This window comes from Castor canadensis, chromosome 19 (assembly GCF_047511655.1).
Source record: "Castor canadensis chromosome 19, mCasCan1.hap1v2, whole genome shotgun sequence".
NCBI classification, from domain to species: Eukaryota; Metazoa; Chordata; class Mammalia; order Rodentia; family Castoridae; genus Castor; species Castor canadensis.
In genome coordinates this window covers 714,901-740,943 of record NC_133404.1, presented here as the reverse complement: position 1 = coordinate 740,943, position 26,043 = coordinate 714,901, and the positions used below count along the sequence as shown (strand labels likewise).

Genomic DNA, 26,043 nt, shown 5'->3' with positions numbered 1-26,043 from the left:
ACCCCCCCTCCCTCTCTCACCCTCGCCCCCCACCCCCACCCACTCCGGGCCGCTCCCGGCCCCGCAAGTCGCCGCCTTCCTTCCTTCCTTCCGCAGCCCCCCGGGCGGCCGGGCGGGGACCCCGACCCGACCGCTCCGGCCGCGCCCCTCCCCCTCGCATAACGCACCTGCGGCCCCGCCCCCGGCCAAACGCCCAGGCGACGGGGGGCTGGCGAGGCCCTCGAGGTACAGTCACCTTCCCTTCCCCCGCCATCCCGCCCCCCCCACCACCCAACCTCCCTCGCTCAGCCACGGAGCTACCGCCGCGCTCCTCTGCCGCCCCGAAATCTAAAGGGGTCCGTCTCCGGCACCACAACCAAATGGCTGAGCCTCCCTGGCCGGCTGCGCAGCCCGCCCATTGGACCCTTCCTCTCCACCCCGCCGCCGCTACCATTGGCTGACGCCCGGAGACCCTCAGCGATGATTGGCTCAAGCTGCTGCCGCTCATCCTTGGAGACGCAGATCCCGCCTCCACGGTGATCAGGTTAGTGTGCGCCGCGGGTGCTGGGGGCTCGAGAACCGAGCGGAGCTGGTTGAGCCTTCAAAGTCCTAAAACGCGCGGCCGTGGGTTCGGGGTTTATTGATTGAATTCCGCTGGCGCGGGAGCCTCTGCAGACAGAGAGCGCGAAAGATGGATATGGACAAACGGATTCATTTAGAGCTGCGGAACAGGACGCCCTCTGATGTGAGCATTTGCCAAAAATATCTCTGTCGGTCCATTCTACTTTGTGTGTGTGTGCGTTGTGGTGGTGGTGGTGGTGGTGGTGGTGGTGAGACACTTTTTTTTTTTTTTCAGGGGGCGCCCGGGAGGTGTGGGCTGGGGGGGGGGATCAGACTGCAAATGAATTGCAAGGTTGGGGGGTCGCAGTGCCACCCCAGCCTGTTCCGGCTGCCGCCGCCGCCGCTGCCCTTGGTGTGTGACTACCTGTGCGTGTGCTCCCGCGTGTGCGAGTGTGCACCCATCGGGGGCCACGGGCGCACGCGTCCGGGTCGGAGAGAATGGGGCGAGATAGCCTTCGGAGCTCGCTGCTCCCACGACTCCGCTAGGGGAAGAGATTAACGAGGGAGGAGGAGAGGGGCTGCCTCCTGGATTTAACAACAAAAAGAAGGGGGGGGCTTGCATTTTTATAAATGTGCCCCCCTCCGCCCCCTCCTGCGCCTGCCCCCTCCCTTTCTCCCTCGCTCGCACACACACAATAAGTTTTGGGCTTCGCGAGTCCGGTTTAGTTTCTGATAATTGTGGGCCGAAGCCCCCCCCCACCCAGGGGAGGACGCGTGGGGAGGGGGCTGCAGTGGAGTTGGGAATGGCTCGAGTTTAAAGTGCGTCTTCATTTCTTTGCAGTGATGAGGCGAGAGACGGGGGAGCCATATTTGTAACTTTGTAGTGTTCGTGAACGCGCCCTTTCTCTCCCTCCCTCCCTTTCTCTGCCTTCCTTCCTCTCCTCCTCTTTCTCCCTCACTCTTTCCACCCCACCTTGGGGCCAGATGCTGATGTTTCTTGCTTTCCTTGCGAAGGGAGGATAGATTGGAAGGAGGGGGAGGGATTTAGAACGTGCAAAGGCACAGATAATCCCCGCGCCTCCCCACCTCGAGCGATCGCCAGTGCAAGTTGCCCGAAGGCTGCGTCCCGGTGCCCCTGGCCCAGATCCCTCCGAGATGCCAGCCCCCGGCCCGTGCTTCCCCGGGGTGGGCTCCCCGGCAGCCATTCGGCGCCTGGGTAATAAATGGGCACGGGAAACTTTGTCAGGACGCTAGCTGCCCGGAGCTGGTGCCGCGGTGGTTACTGGCTGGGTCCACATTCATGCGGGCATGGCAGACACGCAGCTCCGGGATGAGAGTTCGCCTTCTGTCGCCGTTATTGATTGGGCAGCGGCGGGAGCTCGGCTGGAGAAACTTGAACGGGTGGGAACTGGGAGGCCGGGCGGGCGCAAGGCCCCCGCGGGGAGGGGAGGAGAGGGTGACTCGAACGTCCGTGTTTATTTTTGTCTCCCCGTTGCCTTCAAGCACTAGTGTTTTCCGCGAGTTGGCGGCTCCTTGGAGAGACCCCGGGGTCTGGAGCAAACAGCCTGGCCGAGTGCCCGATCGGCCGTGGGGAGCGGGGGGAGACCCTGGGCGCGCGGGCGGGAAGCGCCCGGGTTCAGGGAGTTGGGAGTTCGGGCGGCCCTGGGCGCTGACCTGTCGCCTCTCCAGCCTGTTTCTCCCGAATCCTGGCGAAGCAGGCCTGGCTTCCTCTTTTTCCCTAGTTCCTCCCCCAAACCTGAGCGAGACTTTTGAAAACAAGATCCTTTCTGTCGTTCCCCAACCCCCATCCTAACGCAGCTGTGGACTGTGGACGTGCGGGTGCCTTATGGCGCGCAGGGCGGGGAGGAGGGCTGCCGCGGGAGAAGCCGGAGTTCCGCGGACCGTTTGTCGGCGCCCTGCCTTTCTCCAGCCGGCTGCATCCCAGCCAGGACCCGGAGCCGAGCTTTGGGGGGCTGGGTGTGGTGGCGGGGGAGGGGGCCGCGGTCTTCCCGCGTACTTTCCGGAAGCCCCCGTGCGGAGGGGGAAGGGCGCCCAACCGGGGACGGGGGTCGCGGCCCGTGGGTGTGGAGGCGCGGGTGCCCGACGCACCCGACCCACACGGCTGGCCAACTGGGAGCGAGCTCGAAAGCGGGTCGAACCGGCTCTTTAAACTTCCCGAGTGTGTGCGGGGGGAGGGGAGCGCGCGGCGCCGAACCGGGAGCAATTTCTCACGCTTCGCCCCCTCGCCTACACTCCCCGGCCCCCACGCCTGCCCCTGCTCCGGGTGGGGTGGGGCGCGGGCGGCGGGGGAGGGGGCACTTTCTGCACGTGGGGGGAGGGGAGGAAGCTCGCAAAAGAGGGACAAAAGGGGTGGGGGAGGAGGAACTGGTGTTTAAATAAACGTCCTACAGGCCGATCGCTCCGAAGGGCGCCCCTCCCCGCCGCGCTTCCCCGGGGCCCCCACGCACCCACCTTCGGAACCTCTCCCAACTCGGATCCGGGGACTGGTGGCCACGCCGCGACGCCGAACTAGGACGAGCAGCCATGTTTCCCGGGGCTCCGCGGCCGCCCGCCCCTCCCCCATGGCGCGGCCGCGCGGCGCGGGGCTGATGCGGGCCCGGGCTCCATGCGGCGGGGCGCGGGGAGGGCGCGGGCCTGGGCTGGCGCGCGGCGGGCTTGCGCTGCCGGAGCGGGTCGAGTCCCGGGCGTTTTGTTTATTATTGTTATTCTAAGTGCTCGACCTAGCCGGGGCCGAGCCCCAGGGCGCCGAGGCGTTATTGCGGGGCGGGGGCGGTCGCCAGGGCCCTGAGCGCCGGTGGCACGACTGCCAGGCGCCGGGCTGCCATTTTGTCACCGTGGCTGTTGTCGCTGTAGGTGGGGGTGGGGGGAGCGGAGTCTTGCGCCATGCATCGGACGGCCTCTGGAGCGCAGGCAGCAGGGGGAGCTGGCTCTAGGGACACCAGTTGTGCCTTGGACCCGGATGGGGGGGGTCTCCGCGCCCATGGCCTGAAGCTTCTCGGGCGTCGATTCTCGTTGCAGCTCCCCCCACCCCATCTGGCGCCCTGTCCCCGCCCCTCCTCCCTCCTAGTCTCCCTGCTGTTCCCGCAGGCTGTCGGCGCAGTTAAATGTGGCCTGCAGGACGAGCCGAGCGCCCTGGCGTTTGCTCCTTCCGCGGAAGTGATTGTCGGGGGGGGGGGGGTGGACTAAACAGGAGGTTTCTTTTGGCCGGCGGGAGGGGCTCGAGCGCGCCACTCTGGTGGCCCTAACTGCAGCCAAGGACAGCAGCCACCTCCTCGGGAGGGACGAGTTGCCGGGATGCACTGGAGAAACGCCCTCCATGCTGGGCTCCTCCAAGGTAGGTCGAGCTCCCGTCCTCCTCGCGTTTTCGCCGGGGAGGGCGGCTAGTTAAGATAGTAAACGCGAGCGAAAACCCAAAGAGAAGGAGTGGGGTTTGCTTTTGAAGAAAGCTGGCTTGTTGGCTTAAGTCGCAGGCGGTTTTTTGGTGCCTCCTGTGACTTGTACAAAGCCCTTGTAGGCTGGTTGAGCACCTCACTGTCTACAGGGAGACTGACTCTCACCGTCCTGCAAAGGCTGCGCTGGAAGCCAGCTCGTACTTTGACCTTTGGAAGGCATCGCCTGATGTTTTTGCAGGCTGACTTGCTGCCCAATTGGGTTCAAGTCGCCTGACACCCGCTGCAGTTTTGTGCAAGCCACCCAGGGGTTCACAGACAGAACCGAGTGGCGTTTCTTAGTTGCTGCTGGTGGTAGTTTTCATTCCGGGGGCTCCCGAGTGAAGCTGGGCTCTGGAGCCACACGGGCCTGGGTTTGAGTGCCCCCACCACAGAGGGAGGAGGCTGCCCGCTGTGGTTGGGGCAGGTTCCTTTTGAAATTCCGACGGTACTCCTGTTTTATCAGGGAGTAGCTAAGCTGGTTTGATGCGGGAAGGTGCTAACTTTGGCTTCTTCGTGGTTTACCCTAACTGTGATGGCTGATGTCTAACAGGGCCCCTGTGCAGTGTCTAGTGCATTGCTGAGTGCGTTACATGTCCCAGTTAATTTGCCCACACAGCAGCACTTCTGTCTTAAGGAAATTGAGGCAGCGAGGGCTACCACGTGACTAGTGAGTGGTAGAACCGGATTCAAACTTGGCCTGTGTGCGCGGCCTCCCATAAGCACCTGTTCTTGTGAAGCACTGGGAACGAGCTCCTGCTTTGGGATGGTGCCATCCCACGAAGACAGCGAGCTTCCTGTTTGTGAGGGCAGCCTAAGAAAGGCTGGTCAGGGATGCTGGTGGGATGGGCAGACCCACAGGCAGTGTGGAGTGATCTTGGAAGAAGGAGTCCCACATGGACTACTTGAGTGGATCACAGCTTGTTAGGCTGACATGGAAGCTGCCCTTTTAGGTGTTGGGGGGGGCACATTTTGGGTAAGAGGACAGCCGGAGGCTTTCTTAGGTAGTGTTTTCTGCTTTTCTGAGTCCCATCTATGGTAGGAAACGGACAGAATTGGCACGTTCTCACTATCTGGGACACTGTATACCAGTAACACCGTGTCAACATCTCCATAAGGGTGGGTCATCTAGACTTGGGAGAAGTGGCACCACTGGCCTGGGGGAGGGGGGGCTCTCTCACTGCAAAACTAGGGGCCCCTTCATGTGGATGGTAGAGACTTGGTATGCTTTCATCCATTGGGACCCAGATATGACCTGTCACCAGATATGAGTAGCCACTGTAGATTCCTGGGTGCCATCCTAGGTCGTAGGTTTATGACTGGGTCACCAAACTGTAACTGAGCTGCCTGTTTTTCTGCCACCTGTGAGCCAAGAATAATTTGTGCATGCACACATTGTAATCAGTTTTATGATATGAAACACTACCTTTGAACCCCAAGTAAGCAAGATGTTATCCCCCTTAAAAAGTGCACTCATTAGCATATCTGTATTATGAAAAAAAATTGTCGTATTTTGGATTTTATCAATAAAAGAACTGGATTTGTTTTCACTCTGGTTATAAAAGTGCCTGTGTGTGGTATTCTTAATTTGTTTTCTTGGTAAAGTTTACTCTCTGGCCCTTGTTCAGTAAGTGGAATAGGCTGTGGTCTGACCATGTACTTGGTGGGGTGCTGCAGTTCTTCCCAAGACTTCTGTTTTTGGGGGTGGGGGGGATCTCGGCACAGGGGTTTGAACTCTGGGCCTCACACTTACTGGCAGGCACTCTACCACTTGAGTCACTCCACCAGCCCCCTATTTTTTTGCGATGGCTGTTTTTGAGGTAGGATCTCACAAACTATTTGCCTGGGCTGGCTTCGAATTATAATCTTCCTATCTCTGCCTCCTGAGTAGCTAGGATTGCAGGTGTAAGCAAATGGGCTCTGGCCCCAAGACCACTTGTGTGTACCCTTGAACTAGATTGAGCCCACTAGTGGAGATGGGTCTCAGTTATCCATAGAAAGAGAAGTTGTGCTTGTTACTGGTTAGTGTCAGAAACCCCTCTCTGTATTCTCAGTGGTAGAGGAAAGGAATTTTGGGGTGCAAGCTTCGAAGTGGGCCTTGAGGCCCACTGAAGGTGGGGCGCTATGTTCCCAGGGGCTGACGTCAGGCTCAGGGCCCCTGGGGTCTCTCACTTGGGGTTGCTACTCTTCCATCATGAGTGTCTTCTGGGGAGCAAAGTAGCTTGGGGTTTCCGAGCCCGTTTTTCCCTCCAGCCTCTTGTGCCTGAGCTACTGAGTGAAAGGAACAGGTAGAAAGGTTAGGCCAAGGAAAGGAGAAACTACTGAAGGGAGCAAACTGGTCCCCTTACTGTCCTTCTAGGATGGCAAGTCACAGCCTGGTTCCCTCTCTTGGCTAAGGCCACACTGCCAACTTCTCCAAGTGACTTCCGTGGGACTTGACAGTAGGCATCATTATTTGTGGTACCACCGGAAGGTCCCTGGTCTCCTTTCAGGAACTTCAGTCTGCGTGAATCCTGTCACTGACATGTGGAGGTGGGAGAGATAAGATGCCTCGATGCTCTCTTTCCTCTTTGATACAGTCATTTTGGAAGGAGCCCAGGGCTTGTTGCTGAGGGCGACTGGCCTGGTTGAGTGAACTTGACCTACTCTCTGGCCTGAATTCTGACTTGATTTGCAGTGGTGTCCAGAAGGGGCACTCCCTCAGACACTGGGCACCGCCCCCACCATCTTAGCCTGTCCCTCCCTGCTCTCTGGCTAGTTCTAGTATTTGTAAGACCTACCCAGCACAACCGCCCGTCTCTCCCACACACAGGTAGAGAACTGTGGACCTGACTGAATCTTCTATTATGTTATGTTGAGATATAATTATACATAGATGTTTGCATTGAAGACATGGAGTCTGGCAGGGATGCAAGCCTGTGGTTCAGAATGCCTTCCCCCAATGAGGTTGGAAGGCACCCATGGGCTGGAGCCACCTTCCTTACCCGGCACAGAGTTGGTCTTAGCCTCCTCGCACTGAACCGGATACTCTGACCCTATTTACAGATATGAAGTCTTAAATGAAGGCGCTCCGAGCAGCCCTGTACCCCACATTTCCCTGTGTTTTCCCTCAAGTTGATTTTTACTCCGCCTGCCTCTGCATTCTACCATGTCCTTTACCAAAACTTGCTCCAGGCAGCAGATCTAAAAGATGAACCTACTCTGCTACTACTCTGACATGGCTCAAAGCCCCTGCTGCCTCCCAGAGCCAATTGCGTGGCAATTTCGGGTTGGTGGGGGAATTACCAGACTCTGAAAGCCTAGGGTGCTCTTCTCAGCATTGCTGTTAAGTTGGACAAGGTGTTCAGCCTCTGTTTTCTAAATATCTGAAACGGTGACATGAACCCTGTGCATGTCACTCTCATCTGTAATCCCAGCTACTCCGGAGGCAGAGATCAAGAAGACCCGGGGGATGGCGGTTTGAAGTCAGCCTGGGCCAATAATTCAAGAGACCCTATCTCAGAAGTACCCAACACAGAAAAAGGGCTGGCAGGCTGGCTCAAGTGGTACAGCGCCTGCCTAGCAAATGTGAAGCCCTGAGTTCAAACTCTAGTACTGCCAAAAAAAAAAAAATGACATGGGGGCATAGAATTAGGAGTGGAATTCAAACTTCTCGATCCTAATAGTAACATAAATCACACTCTTTTGCCCAGCATGTGTGTGCATAGGTGTTAACTCAAAAATCTAATGTGTTCCCTGACTAGGTAGAAGACCCTTGGATACAACATTACAAAGAAAACACGCTGGCTTGGACCCAGAATTGATTTCATCCCTTGTTAGTGTTTGAAAGACATTAAAAAATGGTTATTAAGTTTCCTTCATATTCAAGTACTTTGTGGTTTGGTTTGGGGAGTGAGAGACTGTCTTTTGCATCCTTGTGAAATCTCTGAGAATCAACGGTTGCCCTCCGTGTAAACCAGCCCACTCCTGGGTTCTGTTTTCCACTGCCCTCCTTAGTCCTAGCTCTGCCACCCGAAGCCTTCCCAAGTTGTAAGGACTTGTTATCCTAAGCCCCTACCCTGAGGAGTGCCTTCCAGAATTCCCTCAGCCAACTGTGTCGCCAGCCCTGTGTCAGCTCACCACACTCCCCATCCTTCAGGGCCCACCCGTCATGAAGGTTGCTGGGCAACCACACTTTCCAGCTCTGAGTCAGAGATTGCAAGACAAGACTAAAGACAGTCTCTCACTCCCCAAACCCCACTTCCAGTGAGCAACTGGGCAAGTCCCTTCACCTCACAGGGCCTTTGAGGCTGTGTAGGACCGAGCAACAGACCTGCTGCTGTTCACCAGACACGTCATAAAGAATAACGACACATGTCTCCGTGGGGAAAAGAGGTTAGAAGCTGGAGGTCTAGCAAAGTCAGTAGCCCTGTGCTGCTTCTGGATCTGGGACAGCTATGGCAACTGCCTTTCTGGTAGTGGTTTCTGCAGAGGGCAATGTCAGTGTCATGCCTTTCCTGCTCTGGGCAGCTCCTTTCCTCACCTCCACAGCAGCTACCTTAGATAGCCACTCCTCAGACTGCCTGGCCCTCTATCCCAGCCTGGGATGTCCTAGTCATGGAAAATTGAAGCCTCGTGTTTCCAGAGAAGCTCTTCGACCAAACCTCAGTCCTGCCCAGCTCAGCAGTTCTCGGGGTCTCCCTCACTCCTTTGTGCAGTCACTTCTTCCCCATGGGTGCAGCCACTCCTAGTTTAGGATTCCTTTCAGACTGGGGATGTTTTCCCATCTTAAACAAGCTAAGAGTGGTGATCATACTATAATCTCAGCACTTGAGATTATACTTGAGGCAGGAGTTCAAAGTCAGCTCTGGACCACGAAGTGAGACCTCTTTCAAAACAAACAAACACTCCTTGTTCGGCCCCGTGTCCTCTTCACATCTACTTTCAACTTGCCGGCCTGTCTCTGGGTAGCTGTAGTCCTTCACCTCTCCTTGTCTGCTTTGAGAATCCCAGCAGCCTTCATTTTTCCTTTACCTGCTTCTCAGCTGCAGTGATTCTCATCCTTCACGAAATAGGTTCTCCCTCCCCCTGGTGTACACCTTGTGGCTCCAGTCATTCCTCAGGTCCTGATATCCTTTTTGCCTCCGTGAAATAGTGGGCGCCTCTGAGCATGGGGCCTGGTCATCTGCCTCTCTTCCCTCCCTAAGACACCTCCTCACTGAGAGCTGCTGGGGTCAGGTCTGTGTTCACCAGTTTGCTCAGCTCATTAACACAGGTGTCCCAGTGTTAACAGCAAGGATGCAGTCTGTGATCAGAAGACTTCCAAATTCTTTGTCCCACGAGGAAGAATCCATGGCAGGACACGGGGGTGCGAATGGAGTTTATTAAAAGTTCAGGAAGGGAATTAACAACAGGGAGCATGGTGGGGCCAGGTAAAAGCAGGAAGCAGGTGCATTTAAAACTTATACTAACTATGGGAAGGGAAGAACCAGGTGATTCCCAACCAATGATCGATAAGGAGGAGGGGGGGGGGGGTCCCCAGGCCAGGTGAGGGTGGATTGAGTTGTCCCCGAGCTAGGGTGTGAGTCACCTACACACATTTGCCATTGAAAAGAAGGCTCAGAGACAGAGAGGACTGTTCAACGTGAGATACGATATTAAGTCAGGTACGTTCCAAGAGTCCCAAACTTTCCCGACTTCTAGCCTGCCTCACCAACGAGCCCTGCACTGCCACCCCTCCCCTGCAGGTTAGCCTTTCTGATGAGGACAAGTCCTGCCTCTCTGCAGTATGGACTCCTGCTTAGCAGAGTTCCCTTGAAGCCCTGCTTCCTGCTTAGCAAAGCACAGGTGGCATCAAACCATTCACCATTGCTCTTGTGATAAAGTCTGAAGTCCTAGTGAAACCCGCACGGTCCAGCCATGGCCGCCCCCCGCCCCTTTCTTGTCCCTCCCCGCTTCTCTGGCCTCACTGGATGCTTTTACTCCTCCAGTCCGCTCCAGCCACGGCTTCTGGCTCACACCTAGCCGCCTCTCTCTTGCCTTCACCTTCTCCCCTCAGCTCCAGATCTGGTTCTTCTGTTAAAACTCTTGTAGACCTTTCATCAGTGCTTCGGTCTGCTTGTGCGTTCCTGAATGCTTCTGCAGTTAGCATTTCTGTCTTCCTGCCAGTGCGTCAGAGAAGGGACCCAGGTTTGCTCACACTGCACGTGGATCCTCAGCTCAGCATTGCACTTGGCGATGGTAAGCGTTCTAGAAGTATTGATGGAGCAAAGGAACCACAGTGTGTACAGGGTCTTGTCACTTTTATCACGCGCTCTCTGGTAAAGCCAGCAGCATGAACCACACCGAGACCAAGCGCACACTTAGCCCTCGGTTGGGTGTTTCTGATGCAGCTGTCTCTGGTAGGTGGGTCATGTATGTTTTCTCAGCTCTGTGGTCTTCAAACAAATGGTTCTGATTTCTGCATCTTCTCTCTCTCTTTTTTTTTTTAAATGGTGCTGGATTTGAACTCAAGGCTTGGTGCTTGCTAGGCAGGTGCTCTACCATTTGAGCCATTCCACCAGCCCTTTTTGTGTTGGGTGTTTTTGAGATAGGGTCTCACGAACTATTTACTCAGGACTGGCTTTGAACCTCCGTCCTCCTGATTTCTTCTTTCTCGGTAGCTAAGATTACAGGCACGAGTCACTGGTGCCTGGCTGATTTTTGTATCCCTTTACAGTAAAAAACTTGAACCTGGACCCCTGCATGTTTATTTAAGACAGCATCTCACTGATGTGGTCCCGGCTGGACTTGAATTTTCTGTCCTCCTGCCTCAGCCTCCCACGTGCTGGGATTACAGGTGTGCACCACGACACCCCCTCCTTTTTGGATTTGTTTTGAGATTCAGGCTTGCTGTTGCCCAAGCTGGCCTCAAACTCCTGGGCTCAAGCCATCCTCTCACCTCATCCTCTGCAGTAGCTAGACTACTGGTGTGTGCAACTGCACCCAACAATTTGCCTCTCTTTTATATGGGTTATTCACATGTGCTACATATAAACACGTGCGCTAGAAAATATAACCCTAGAGAATGGAAGCAAAAAGGTACGTTCAAAAAGTGTTCTGGGCTGAGGGCATGACTCAGTTGTAGAGTGCCTGCCTAACAAGTGAGAGGCCCTGAGTTTAAATCCCAGCACCCTCAAATAAATAAATAAATAACGTCTTCTTCCTACCCCCAGTGGACTTTCTTGGGCATTCCACTTAGGAGACTACTGATCCAAATAATTGCTTGGTTTATTTTTTAATTTGGTATGAAAATTCATGCCATAGAAGAAGTGCCCACATCATGGCAAACACTGTCCTTGCTAACCTCTTCCCAGCTCTGGGTGGATAAGTGGGGGTGGGAGACCCCTAAGGCATCCTTTGATAAACTAGCTACCTGAAGTCCCCAGCAGTCCAAGGACCCACGGAGGCCTGTCAGCCTAGTGCTGCCTACTTAGCCTGTGTGTACAGATCCTCTGAAGTCCTGCAAGTCATCCCAAGGGTCCCACAAAGGCAGACCGCCAGGGTCTTCTGCAGATGGCCTGAGAGGGCAGGAAGTGGCTACAGTGAGTGGATTGCATCAGCCAGAGACACGGGGCCGATGGATACCTGAGTGGCTTTCTCCTACTTCTCTTTTGTCTGCAGCAGGCTGGCAGAGCAGGGACAGGGCAGAATGGGGCTTAAAGGAGAGAAGCCTGTGGGTGTCGCTGTGTGGGACTGCAGCAAAGTAGTGCCAGGACTGTGCAGCCAGCAGGGTCAGGGCTGAACTTCTGGCACTGCTACCTCCTGCAGAACCCGAGTGGAGGGGCGGGGGGCTGTGATGGTGAATTGAGTGATCACCTGTCTCGGGTTGGGGAGGGACTCAGCCGCACCTTAAGTAACCAGCTCTCCACCTTATTGCTGGCTTCACCCTGTGGAGAGGAATCTGAGGGGACCCCTACTATCATAAGGCTTGTTCATCAACCATAGCATGGCATGGATGGGGACAGGGCACCTGCATCCAGGAGTAGCAGGGAGTTACACGGGTGCTCCCTTGGTGTTTATGAAGCAAACTGAATTGTTTTGAGTTTGGTTCCCCCTGGGTGGGTTGGCAGGTGGGTAAGGGAACAGTGGATTGCAGGGGTGGTGTGGCTGGAGGAAAGGTGTGTGGTTAGTTCAACTCCAGCTGGGTATCAGAGCCTCGGGAAGAGCCTTTGGGATTCCCAGGCTCCGCCCAGGGTTTGTCCCAGTTTGACTAGCGAGGTTGGGAGCCCCTACGTGGAGGAGGGGTGCAGACTGGCGCAAAGGTAGGAACAGGATACTAAATGAAGGAAAAGGAGGGAGGAGGAAAGTGAGGACCACGGAAAGAGGGAAGAAGGCTTCTGTTTAACTTGCTGGGGTGCGGGGTCCTGCTCTTTGCCTACCTTCCTCCCCCAGTCCACATGTGTTTTCCCATGTCACATGCTGTCCATACACCTGTATCACCAGGCTGCTGCGGGGGATGCTTAAGGTTTCTTGCCACCCTCAGCCTTCAGTCTCCAGGAAGTTGATAGGGCAGGGGGCCTTTTGTAAGTGGGGAGGCTCTAATCAGCACTGTTTGATGGGGGACCCACCTCTCTGAAGAAGGCTGTGCTGGACGCCTGGGCAGTGGTGGGGTGGTGGGAGCAGCAATCCCGTCCAGAGGTGGGGCCTCCCAGGGAGCTGTGAAAGCAGGTGGGAGGCCCCGAGCCAAGGACAGAGCCCCAGTTTTTCCAAGGCGGGGCTGGAATGACAGCTGACAAACTGTGGGCATCCCCTGCCCATGGCCCCCATCGGGTGGGGCTCTGCCTGTCCACAGCACTGTCTTGTGGCACCAGCCCTCCTCCCTGAGTAACCATGCTAACTGAGCTCGGCCTCTCAAGCCTTTATCTTTCAAATAGCTCCTGACAGACCCCCCTTCTCCAGGAAGTCCTCCTGGAAGAAGGGAACCTGCTACTTCTACCCAGGTGACTTCCACATCAGGTAGCAACATCCTCAGGTAGTTCAGCACCTCACAGGGTGTGCACCTTGGCTTCTCCCTGGGTGGCCTGGTCAGTGCATGTTGTTGACAGTGTGTGTAGCCCAGCATGACTCCCTGCAGTTGGGGACACAGGAAGGTCTGTGGTGATAGCAGATGGTGTTTATAGCCCCCCCTTCCCCCCTTCTTCCCCCCCCACCCCGGCTCGGCTGCCAGCCATTACAGCCTTCAGAAGCTTTGCACGTGTCCCCTGGCCATGGAGATCAGGTGCACCCCGATGGTGCCTGGATAGAGTGGGCACCGAGGCACTGGTGCTTCCGGCTGTCCCTGAGGCCTGATGAGGTCTCTGCAAAGGCTGGCCTGCAGCCCTCATAAACCTGTGCTCCCCAAAGCCCAGTGGAGTTTGCGGCTCTGTTGCAGACAAACCTGCATGTTTGGGGTGTGACTTGGGTGTCTGTGCATCTGGGTGTGTCGGTGTGTCTGGGATGGCCTCCTGGAGGAAAGCCCTCCAGGCTGCTGTTTAGGGGCTGGGGCAGGCAGAAACTGGACTGGAGTGCTGGCTGTCCTCAAGCCACAGGGATATTCTTGGTTTGGGGCACGTGTTTGACCTCAGGGCACTCAAGAATGATCTGTCAGCTCCAATGGCCATTGTCATTATCCAGGTCAGCCACAGAAGGGACAAGTTTACATGTGGACATGAGAATGTGCCAAGTTTGACCAGGACCCCAGGACTCCAGTGAGGTGTGGTCCTTGGTCTGAGGCTCCCCCTGCCACAGGAAGCAGAGTTGTAGCTGATTAATGCCCTGTTAGGCCAGAGGCTCGAGGTCACAGTCACCGATGCCTGATGGCTGGCAGCTCTTGGCCAGTTGTCTGCTGTGAACCAGTTTAATGGGGGTGGTTTCTGCAAATAGGAAATACAGCAGAGGGGCTTCATGCATGGCTTACCCAGAGTTATCTGGATGGGAAATCCCGTGAACCCCCAGCTGTGGCTTCCCCCAGTGTGGAAAGCCATGTCACTTGCCACACTTACTCATTGGATCCCTGCTGTGTACAGGGTTCTGTTCTAAGCTTTCTGGCCACAGCAGTGAAGTACACAAGCCCACATGGGGCCTCTGTTCCACTGGGGAGGCCACCAGTAAGCCATCGAGCAAAGGCATGGCTGCTGCTGTGCCAAGGGAGACGTGTGATGCAGGGAGGCTGCTCTGAGGGGGTGACAGTCACCCAAGATGCTCACATAACTGTTGCTGGACTTCCAGCTAAAAGGCCCAAACAGAAGCACTTTTGTGGCTGTCTTCCCGCTGAGCGAGCAAAGGCCTGTCCAGGTTGAGATGCATGCCGTGGAATGACTGGTAGGAAAGTCAGGTGAGGTGGTTAAACACAGTGGCCAGTGCTCTGCTCATACCAGCCTCACGCACCAACCCGCTGCCTTGTCACACCATATCTTTTACTGTGCTCTCGGGCTTTGAATTCTGAATTGCATTTATTACGAATAACAGGTTGATTTCCTCATTTGTGGCTGGGCGCGCTGGAGGTGGTAGACACTTTAAACACATCTGTATCTGCCAGCCAGCACTGCAGGCCAGGTCAGGCCACCTGGAGCTGGGCTTTTTCCATTCAAACAGAGATTTTGCTGTCCCATTTTGGTCGCCACTGGGGCTTGCTGACCATCTGAGCTGCTTTCCGTTGGTCTTTCTGGACTGGCAGCTGTTCTTGGAGGATGCTCGTTGCTACGCTGCCTGCACCAATCAGGTCCTCCCAGCCTGCTTTGGGGGTTCCAGGGCTGTGGGTGAGCTGGAGAGACTGAACACAAAGGCTGAGACAGGTTGCCCGGGCTATGTTAGTGGGAGGGAAGCCCACAGTTGGTCAGAGGTCAGATCATGGCCACTGGTCCACCTGTCCCACCTGTCCCAAGGACCGGGCTGAGCCATAATTGATGGATGGGTTCATGTAGAGACAGGCCTGCAGGAGTTTGAGAGGAGCTGTGGCTGAAGTGAGACTCATCATATAGACTGTGGAAAACAGCTTCCTGGGATTCGGGTGGTGCCTCTTCTGATGCCTCCTGTGCCCCTCTGAGCTTCTAGAAGGAGGGCACTAGAGTCCTGTCTGTGTATTAAAGAGTGAGAAAGTAAACCTTCTATGTTTCGCTTGTTTTTAACTGTCTGTTCCCTAGCCATATGCGAGATGACATACTTACTCTTATTTAAGCTGTACAGAAAGCCAGGTGAAGTGATGCATGCCTGCAAACCCAGCACTCAGGAGGCTGAGACAGGGATTACAAGTTCCAGGCCAGCCTGGGCCACATAGCGAGACTGTCTCAAAAGTGAATGCATAAATAAAAGTAAACTTTAGAGACGTGCCTCCAAAATGCATGGGGTTATTTCCATGTCAGCAGGTGCCTCAGAGAGATTGGCCAGGCAGACCAGGGTTGTGGGGTGCTGAGGAACCACACCTCACCTGGAATCCTTCTTAGCCTTGATCTCTGCCTCTTCCTGGCTGCTTTGGTGATTAATATGGGAACAGTCTACACTCCTGACCTCTATTTCTTGTAAATCATCACTTGCGATATTTCCAGAGAAGTGCGATGGGTTATGCTAACATTTCTATTTTGTGGAATAGAGCACATGAAAGTGAAATGGGTGTGAGGCTACCTGGGTATTTTTCCTCTTTTCTTTTTATTTTTTTATTATCATTATTATTTTTTTTTGTAGTACTGGGGTTTGAACTCAGGACCTCATACTTGCTAATAAGCAGATGCTCTACCACTTAAGTCACTCTACCAGCCCGCTTATTTTTTGTTTATAACTTCAGAGCTATTTCAATAAAATCAACTTTCCATGTGCCCTCCTGGGTCTTTTTGTGCCAGGATCCTTGTTCTCATTTGACTGTTGAGACAAGGTCTCACTGTGTCTCCCAGCTGGCCTCAAATTCATGATCCTCCTCAGCCTCTCGAGTGCTGGGATTACAGGCATGGGCCACCGTGCCTGGCTGTGCCAGGGTCTTAAGATGTGTTTGGGTTTCCCCTTATATCCCCGAAATACTTGAAACACCAGGGCTTGGTCCTACAAACGTGGGACATACCCAGGTGACCTGGACATTCTGAAAGGGTCTGGAAGGTGGGGGAGGGGTCCGTTGCTTCCCCATAGAAGCAGGCTAGGACACAATCAGGGGCTTAGCTATAGTAGCAGCGGACTGCAGTCTTCTGGAGGGAGAGCAGTGCCCATCATGGACTGGACGTGGCAGTGTCTTGGCCCTTCTGGGACAGAGGAGGCCTCTGAGCGCCTGTGCTGACTTGTGTATGCTGCTTGCCAGGTACTTGTCACCTTTTGGATTTCCTAAGTTGTACGTATGGCCACCCATTTTGAGACAGGAAGTCAGGCCCAGAGAGGTCACATGGCTTTTTAGGTACACTGACCCACCCCTGTGTGTTGTAACTGTCCCTTTCAGCCTGTGCCTCCCAGGCTGCACTCTGGGTGCAGAAGGCAAGAACACCTTTGTCCCCGGCACGTGGTGTTCAGTAGGTTCTAAGCAGCACTTAGGTTTCTTAAGCTCCCTTGTCCACATGGGTGGGCATCGGTGAGCTCATTAGATTAGACCACTGCCTGTCATCGGAGGCTGATCGCACTTCACTCCTGTCGGTGTGTAGAATGACGAGCAGCAGCTCATCCACTTCAGGATTACTCACTATGGAAGACTGAAGCAACACAAGTAAACACCTACCAGCAAGGGACGGTTAAGAAAAACAGTGGCATGTCCACATACCGGAATACCATGCAGCTGTAAACAAGGAACGAGGAGGTTTATATGCCTTTATACAAATTCCATGAACAAAACACAGCAAGAACGTATGTGATCTGCTAGTTTGGGGTAAGAGAGAGAAAAGTGGGATTCTGAATTTGCTTGTTACATCTGACCAAACCCTGGAGAGCTAGGCAGTAGGGAGAGTGGTTAGGTGTGCTGACCCAGGACAGGATAGGAGGAAGAACTAACTGAAAACTTGCTTACACTTCTTGATTTTGGTGCCATGAGAATGAATATGTTACTTAGTCAAAAAAGAAAAAAAAAAACAAACCAAAAGCGGGGACTGCGGCTCAGTGGTGGAGTGCTTGCCTGACATGGGAGCAGCTCTTGTCTCTAGTGACCGAGGCTCTGGACACAGGAGCAAGGCTCTTTTTCTTCAGCTGGAGTGCAATGCTGTGTTTCCTGGAGACTCTGACCCCGTCCTAGGATGGTCTGTTGTCCTTCTGCTCATGGTCTGAGAAAGACTGGGTGACAGCAGCAAGGAGCCGCCCCCCACCCCAGGTGTCAGACCTTGTCTCTGTCCCTATCGCTGGGAGTGGACGTTGTGGCTGTGAAACTCTGCACATGGCTCACAGGGCAGATCTTCCTTGGCACCCTTTTCCTGCGTTTATAGGAAAGAAAAATGGTAGAACTTCTCCCGGGTTATTTTTTAACGCTCTTTGTCTGACATTGAGAGCTGAGTGCAAGGCAGTGTGGGTAGCCAGTTGCATAAGAGCTCGTCCTGCTCTCTAGATGCGGAGTCTTTGGTTCTGTCAGGGCCTTGCCCAGGACAGCAGGCCCCAGTTACTTCACATGGGCCTGTAGGTTCGCTCTGCCACCTTCTTCCTGTTTGACAGGTGAAGGGACAGAGTCAGGCAGACCTTTCCCAAAGCCACAGGCCCTAAGTGGCAAGTCCTGGAGCAACCAGACTTTCTCGGTGCTTTGCAAAGGCCAGGCAGTTATGGTCCAAGCCGTCTTCCACAGGACCTCAGAGGGTGTGCCATGGCCCATTGCTCCCTGGAAGCGTGGGATGGGTACAGTTTTGAATTAAATCCTGTCTCCTTTTCCCCTTAAGGCAAAGCAAGGGAAACCTGAGGCTTAATGCCAGCTCTCAAGTTCTCTCCTGCTGTGGCCCAAACCTTAAAAGCCACCACCTCTGCACCCTTGCATTCGGAATGTCCCACAGGTGTCTGTGTGGGGGGTGACAGACAAACAGCAGGCTCTTCAGCCCGTCTCACCTTGCCATCTCTTTCCCTTCCCTCTGCACATTCTGTCACCACTACCTGGCTTCCTAGCTGTGCCCCCAGCAGGGCCAAGTGTGGTTTTGTCACGCAAGGTCTCCACCCTGCTGTCCCTTCTGCCTCAGTTTTCAAGTCTCTGCAGACATCTCAGCTCACCTCGGGAAGGCCTTCCCCAGCCACCATTCACTCTTTTGTCACTCTTGCTCCCCCACCGCCCGCGCTGTGGCATGAGAACATCATTGCCTGACTCCCACAGGAAGGTAAGCCTGTGTGGGCAGGCTCATAGTTTGGTGTCCTGACCACGGTGCCCGGCATGCTACAGAATAGCTAGGCTGTTGGCTGAGCGATTTGGGCCTGGGGTCAAATCAAATCATGGTGTGGTAAAGGTGAAAAGACCCAGGGCTCAGCTTCTCGCAGAGCCTCATCATCCAATATTATCAATTCACTGCATTACCATTCAGCACCTGTTGATGCACACAGATCTTTGCACATGGTCACCACTAGCCTGTGTTTTCAGAGCAGTCCATTCTTCCAGGGTCAGCTGCCAAGATCTGAAGACCCTGACCTTGCACGCTAGGCAGAAAACTGCCCTTTGTAACTCCTGCACACTGCTCAGTGGGACGGCCGGGGCAGCACAAAATAAACGCACTTGTGTTTTGCACGTGACACTCCCTGGAGAGCAATGACTGTCACAGTCTCCCACCCTCTGGCCTAAACATCACTGGTTCCTTCAATTGTTCAACGACCAGTTCTCAGATGCCTTCCGCCCTGGCTGCTGCCTTGACTTCGTACTTCAGGCTTTGGAATTTAGGGCCCAGTCTGGTCTGGTTGGTGCACAGTGCTTTGGGATCCTTGGCCCACCCTGCTTGTTTGTATCAACACAGCCTGGTGTGGTCACTGGCACGGGCCCCTGCAGAGCTGCTGCTGCAGACCCCAGTGGTGAGGGTTTTCTTACTATCCCCTGTCCCCTCACTGTCTTCAAGAGTCCTAAAAAGTTGTCAGGTTTTTGTTTCTCTGTTTTGTCCTAAGTATTTTGAGATTGAAGCAACTGTTAGACCAACAATAAACTTAACCTGTGTCTATTTTTAAAAACCAATTTGCACCTGTCATCCTAGCTATTTGGGAGACTGCAGTTGGGTAGGAGGATCAAGGTTTGAGGCCAGCACAGGTAAATAGTTTGAGAGACCCCCATCTCCAAAATAACCAGAGCAAAATGGACTGGAGGTGTGGCTCAAATGGTAGAGCCGCCTGCATTGCAAGCGTGAACTCCTGAGCTCAAACTCCAGTCCTACCAAAAAAATAAATAAATAAAAAATCGTTAAGTTTAGGGAAAGTTCTGTCACCAAGACAGGGGTCAGAATCTGGAAGTTAAGCAGAGTCCTGTAGCCCCCCCCCCGCCCATTCTGCCACTCTTGCTCACCCCTCCAGTGAGTGGAATGCCCCCATCGCCTCCATTGCTGGTGTTGTCAAGAGCGCTAACTCCCCTGCCTCACCTTTGTCAGCCCGGTGGCTTCTGCGAGGTGAGGCGGTGCAGCTGTGCTGTGTACCTGAGGCCCTGTGAGTAGAGGTGGGGGAGGAGGCCAAGGTCAGGGTTCATCTAGGAGGCTATCTGCCTTCCTGCCAGCCTTCGGGAGGGAAGAAGGCCCTTCCCAGACCTTTGCATTGCTGGCGGCTGGTGTTTCCTCTTGCTTCAAGAAGTCACCTTGAAGAGCCCTGTGACTTAGGGTGTGGGTCCAGGGTTTGAGTCCTCAGTTGGCCCCCCTCCAACCTTGGGTGACTACTGCTTATTTCCACGCAGCTTCATCAACTGCAGGGGTTGGACTGGATATGGTCCCCAGAGGTGGCATGGGTTAGGGGCCCCTGGTTCTCTGAAGCTTTTTCTTACTGATTTTTTGTGGAGTACTGGGGTTTGACCTCAGGGCCTCACATTCGCTATGCAGGCATTCTACCAATGGAGCCATGTACCCAGCCCTTTTTGCTTTACTTATTTTTTAGGTAGGGTCTTGGCGCTTTTGCCTGGGACTGGCCTCAGGTTGTGAACACGTCTGACTTTTTGATTGAGATGGAGCCTCACTATTTGCCCAATCACTGTCTTCCGCATAGCTGGGATTAAAAGTGTGAGCCACTGCGCATGACTGAAGCATTTTTTAAAAAGCCAACTGGAAGTAGGGTAGATGCCCACACGAGGGATCTGGCTCACAGGCCCTGCTGAGATCCAGGAAGGCCAGGTAGCCTCAGAGAGAAGCTTCTGAGGGCAGCTGGGGTTGGGAGAGACAGAAGGCTGAACTGCCAGCTCTTGGCTCTCTGAGCACGAAGCCAGGGCAGTGAATTCACTCTGTTGTGCAGTTAAGATTCACACTGGACTGCAAGGCAGGGCGGTGTCCTGAGGAGTCTGGTGGGATTCCAGCAAACAGTGTCCTTCCCCAAGTGCATAAGTGGCCCAGCCCAGTGCATGCTCATTTCACCACATACCAGCTGGAGAGATGACTTGCACAAGAGTTGTTTTAGTGATGCTTTGTCTCAGAAAGTGGGGAAGGGGCGGCCTCCTCAGAGCCTCTGCTCACTGCACTTGACCCATCCTCCAGCCTGACAGGAGAGGCTGGCTTTGTGTGACCGAGCATTGCTGCAAGCACTTCCTGAGAGCCATCCCCCTGGGCAGGCCTCCCGGGACAGAGCCCTTAGACCTGAGCAAAAGGAAGAAAGACCAGCCATGCAGCAGCTCTCAGGGAACTGGGGCAGGAGCAGGTTCCTGAGAGGGATGGAAGACAGTTCTGTGGTCCAAGAAGGGAAGCACTTTGTGATATGCAGTGCTTGGGGGGAGAGGCAGGGTCACCGTCTTCCCTGTCCACCAGGGAGCTGGCAGAGGGCTGAGGCAGTGACAGGCCACGGCCGGGGTTGGGGGGTGGTGTCCATCAGGGAGCACTGTTGGGTGGGGCCTGGGAATCCTCTGGGTTTGCACTTGATCTCTGTGGCTATTAAAGGCTTTTGGACGTGAATCCTGGAGCCTGGTGGGATGGGTAAAACCAGCACTCAGAGCCACCGAGATTTGCCCCTTCTGCTCTCGTGGCTCCCCTGCGTCTCCTCGTGGCTTTTCTGCCGCCCAGAACAGGGCTGTGGCTCTTTAATAAGGTTACTTAGACAGCTGTGGGTTTCATCGTGAACCATCGGATTTCTGAGTGGGGGATGGGACCCCATGAGTTGGGGTGCCTGGTCTCTGCTGCTCCCTCCTGAGAGAGGAGCTTAGAGAATTGATGCTCTGTGAGGTGCCAGGTGTCAATGGCACGATGACAGACTTCCACGTGTGCATCCCAGCACCCGGGTCTCTCGCAAAGAGACTTGATCGATGACCAGTCTCCCCAGATTTCCTTCTCGGCACCCCCCCTCAGTGAGGAGTCCCGGCCTCCTTGGCCTGCAAAGTCACCACCTGCTTTGAGTCGTGACTGAGTTTGGATGTGGACTGGACACTCAGGCTCACAGAATTTCAGATCTGTGAGGGACCTCATCTCTGTACTGAGACCTATGTTCAGCATATTGGCTAGAGGTCTGGTAGGGGCCCAGAGAGTAGTAGGGTCTCCACCCAGGACACACAGCACTGGACAAAGCCAGGTCACAAAGCTGTCTGAGGAGCAGTCTTTGCAGTGCAGGTGAGAGCATCTCACAGTCTTCCCTTCATTCCACCTGCTCCTGACTAGCGGAGCAGTAGATCCTGTTTCCAGGTCTCTAGCACCCACCAGAAGAGGGTAGGGAGCAGCCATCAGAATGTGGAGCCCGTTCTCAAACCCTCACCGTCCTTCCCCCAGCAAAGGCAGGACCAGGAGAGGGGCTGGCAGTCGGGGAAGTTTTCTTGCGGGAGGTGGACTTGACAGGCAAGTTTTGGAGTGATCTGTGTCGACCGGACAGTGGGAATGAGGCTGCAGGGGAGGAAAGAAGGCAGCATCAGTCTGCAGCCAGGGTCCTGCTCGACTGTGGAGGTACTAGCAGCTCTGCTGGCCTCCTTACTGGAGGAATTGCCCTCAGTGCAAACAGCTCCTTTGCCCAGAAAGCCAGACCAAGTCCTCCCTGCAGCCTGGGGAGGGCGGAGGAGGGGTCACAGGCTGTGCCACCACACCGGCCCGCCTGTGAACCTATGAGCTGTGCCCTCCCCTCGCCCGCCTTCCTGGCTCTGAAAATAATAAGGATGGCGTCACCGCTTCTGCACCACGTGCCCCTGCTGCCTTCCAAGCCCTATTGTAGGAGTGACAGCAAAACTCAGACGCACACTTCTTGGACAGATTTTTGTTTTGTTTTTGGTTTTCTAAAGTGACGTGCGAAGCTGGCCCTGGTCTGAGTCATGAAGGATCCTGAGGGGTGTGGAGCCCGTAGCTGGGCCGCAGTGGCCATGCAGGGCTGAGCTGTGAGTTCCTGGCTGGTCCACTGATCCAGGGTGTGGGGTGTGGCGACAAAGAAGAAGGCTTCAGGGTCTTGTTTCTTCCTGGGGAGAAAAGAGGGCTGAAGTAGACCAGCATCTTGCAAACTGGTTTTTTAGTTTTTTAAAACCAAATAACAGAGGAAAGAAAGTGGAGGGTGAGTTCTGTATTTGGTGTGACCAGTACAAAGTGTTTCTTGCTGTGAAGTCGTGGTCTGAAAGCCAGTGGCCTAGATGATCCTGGAGGCCCTTGTAACTTTCCAAGTGTCTAGCTTCTCCCCGCCCCGCCCCACCCCCAGAACCTGCCTGAGTTCTGCAGGTTTTGCTACGCTGCCTGGTCACCAAAACTGTAGATTTTACAGTTAAAACAGAATCCCAAGTGTATAACCATGATCCCTGGCTGAAACCTTGGTGTCTCAAACAGTTTAGCTTTCTAGCTAGAAATGGGGCCTGTAACAGGGAATGACCCACTTAAAGGCTGGCCTATTTAAAATCCACAAGCACCAGAAAACATGGGGTCGGTTTGACTTGAGTCCTGTCTTCTGTGCGAAGACTGGAACCTGAAAACTAGATAGTCCAGGACTGGCAGGGTTGAAACCAGTGGCTATGGAATTCTTCCTTAGTGAAGGAAAAGAAAAGCAAGGGCAGAGGTTAGCATGGGAAACCAGACACAACAAGGTGGAGGGTGCACCTGCAGCACAGGGCCACGGATCTCCCGGCGGGACTGGGCTTGCTGGCTGCCTTTTGTTCCACGTTGGTGCTTTGACTCTGGACGCAGCACTAGGGCTGGCCGTGGGTAAAGGGGAGGTGGTGGCTTTTTCCAAGCCGGCGGGTGGGGGTGGTTGCTCCAGTGTGTCATTTCATTTATTCAACCCTAGGTGACAGGCTTTACCTATAGGACCTGGAAGCCCAGAGAGGTGAGATGGGCTGGAACCTGGTCTGTCTGACTCCAGAGCCTGTTTCTCTCCAGCTGCCCCTGGTACCTTAAAGAACATTTTCCCTCTGACCTTCCTTCTCTCTGGTTCTTTTCTTCTGAGGGCTGTCTGATGCCCAAGTTGTCTGTTTTAAGTAGGCCCAGCTTCGTAGCCATATAGCCCATGTGGTGTGGGCTGCTATCACAGCCTTTGACCCCCTTCGTGATTTTGGAGCCAGGGACCTGCACCCAGTGCAAACTGGGCCTGTAAAGTTGAGGAGCCAGTCCTGGCTGTGACAGTGCATCCTCTTTCTCCATCTTTCTGGGTCCCTCTTGTCTGCCCTCAACTGTCTGTCCAAGCCTGTCCTGCCTGACACCCTGGACTAGGGCTGTCTGCTGCCAGCGGGCCCCCACACCTCTTGGTAAGGATCCTGACTTCAGCCCAGCATGTCTCTGTGTCCCCTCAGGAGGTCCTGTGTGGAGATGGCTAGAACCCTGCATGCCTGTGGAGCTCTGGGTCAGGTCGAGCCAGGAGGATCCAGGTGGCACCTCCTCAGGGGCTTAGGCTTGTCTCGGACACGGTTTGTCAAAGGTGGAGCTTGTGTACCTGTCCGTTACATTGCGAGTGATGGCAGTTTGCCTCTTCTGGTATTCCTGTCCCTAGTATCATGCCTGGCACAGTACACAGGGCATTCGTTCTGCTCCCTGCTAGGCTGATTACAGAGGACAGTCCCTGACCTCTAGAGGATCAGATGCTTAATACACGATTAAATGATTCACACAGCTGCCCTCCCCACAGCCCCGGGATGCTCAGAGCTGGATATAAGAAGGCCTCCTGGAGAGGGGGGATGTGAAGTAGATCTGCCTGGGAGGAGAGGGGGAGGGCCTGGCAGGTCATGTTTTGGAATTTAGTTAATGTTTATCCCAGGTGTTGAAAAGCTAGACATGTTCTCTAGGCTGGAATCTGTGCTGAAGAGGTTAAAAGATGTCACCATCCCCTTGCTCCAGAGCCAGAAGCCTGGGGCCTCGGGGACAGAGATGGGGCCAATCAGTTGCTGGGGTCTTTGGCCTCTATGACAAGGCCTGTTACCTGTAGTCTAGGCTGCCTCATAGCTATGTCCCTCATTTCAAGGCAGTGACTTGAGTGACTTGAGGTGACAGTGACCGGGGCTGTAGTGTTGGAAATGTAGAGGAAAGGTCAAATTGGAAAAATTTGTATAGGCAAGACTTCATGATTTGAAACAGACATTCCTTAGAGTAATGATGTGTTTGTGTTTTTCATGGAGTCTCAGCTCCCAGCGCTGAGAAATGACACACAGATCCAAGCTTCAGGGACAAGTGTTTCAAGAACTGGGGAGCCAGGGCAGTCTGACAACTTGGGGACCTTCTATGCCTCCCCACTGACGTCTCCTGGGGGCACAACATGAGCACCTCGTCCTGGGGCGCACTGGTGGGAGCAGAGCAGTTCCTGCTGCCAGGCCACAGAGAGAGGTCACGTTTGGATATTTTTAAGTGGCTGGTGGAGCAGGGAGAGTCTGCACCCAAAGTACAAATTTTCAGTTTAATTTTGACTTTGCGCTTGCTCACACTGGGGACTTGGCAGCGGAAATGGGCCTTTCTTTGTTTTTTTCCCTCTTTTTAAAGCAGAGTACACCCTGAATGTGAAAGGGATGTTGTCTTCAAGCGAAGGGTTAGCATAGAGGCTTCGAGTAAAAAGGGGTGCGCCCCAGCCCCAGCCCCGGACCACCAAGACAGTGAAGTTGCATGGATGCAACAGGACAGCAGGTGGCTCCTGCAGAGGCTGTGTGGGGCTGACGTTTTTGTTTTGTCCATTTCGGACGCTTCAGGCAGCTCACCTACCTCCCACCGTGACGGACCCCTTCCTCTCACCCTAAACTTGCAAACAGTGCTGAACACCCCATCCCGTGCCGGGAAGAAGGAGACCAGAAGCGGGGGATTTGGGAGACCTCACCTGTCCCTTCAGAGTACAGGTTTCCCTGGAGTGGAAGCCATCCCTACTATTTGGCAGAGCCAAATAATGGGGTTCTGGCCCCTCCGGCTGCCTCTCCCCCCTTGTGCACAGCTGGCTGAGCCAGGGTGGCCGAGGCAGCATGGCCAGGGTGGGGACCTCCAGAGAGGCGAGCGCCCTACACTCAGGAGAGTCAGACTTCCAGGGGCCCCTCTGAGTGTGGACAACACTGTCCACTTTGGTCAGCAGACACCTGCTGGGACCACCTAGGTGGTCCTGACACGGCAGTGGACAAGCGCACCCCATGTGCACCCCAGGAGTGGTCACCTCACGAGCGGTTGTGTGGGTGAAGGGAGCCAGTGTGGGGAGTTCTTGCAGTGTACCCAGTAGTCACTTTCAGAAAATGTGAGTTGTGGTGGCCTTTCTGAGGAGTTCTCTGAACTGCCACCTCCCCTCCCCGGGGCCTGCCCTCCTTGGCTCATGGCAGGATGAGAGTCCCCTGACCAGAAAACCCACACAGATGCGGCCTTCGGTGGCAGACTGGTATCTTCTCACAACCCGTGGTATTTGATGTAGCTTTGGGGATTCCCAGGGAGCCCGTTCCTAAGGAAGACGATGGTGGGCCTTGCACTCCAGTGCTTACCGCACAGGAAGGAGGTGGCTCCCTGGCCCCAGGCGATGCTCCTCCATGTGCTCGTCCCCAAAGGCTTGACTTCTGCTCTTCGGTGGGAGGCCCACAGGGTTTGTTCCCTGGCACATCTGCCAGTGACCTTGAGGA

At 54.7% G+C, this 26,043-nt stretch overlaps 1 protein-coding gene across 2 annotated transcripts in view; it reads left to right on the top strand.

Moving 5' to 3' along the window:
* The first annotated feature begins 529 nt into the window (after positions 1–529).
* The window catches only part of Anp32a (acidic nuclear phosphoprotein 32 family member A), a 33,647-nt gene continuing 8,133 nt past the window's right edge, over positions 530–26,043 (top strand). Inside the window, exon 1 of one of the 2 annotated variants that reach the window (XM_074061870.1) lies at positions 530–724. In XM_074061870.1, the coding sequence (XP_073917971.1) occupies positions 671–724 (54 nt within the window). In that variant the 5' untranslated portion in view covers positions 530–670. Of the gene's footprint in view, positions 725–3,472; positions 3,896–26,043 lie in introns of those variants that run through there. The other variant, XM_074061871.1, reaches the window with a different exon arrangement.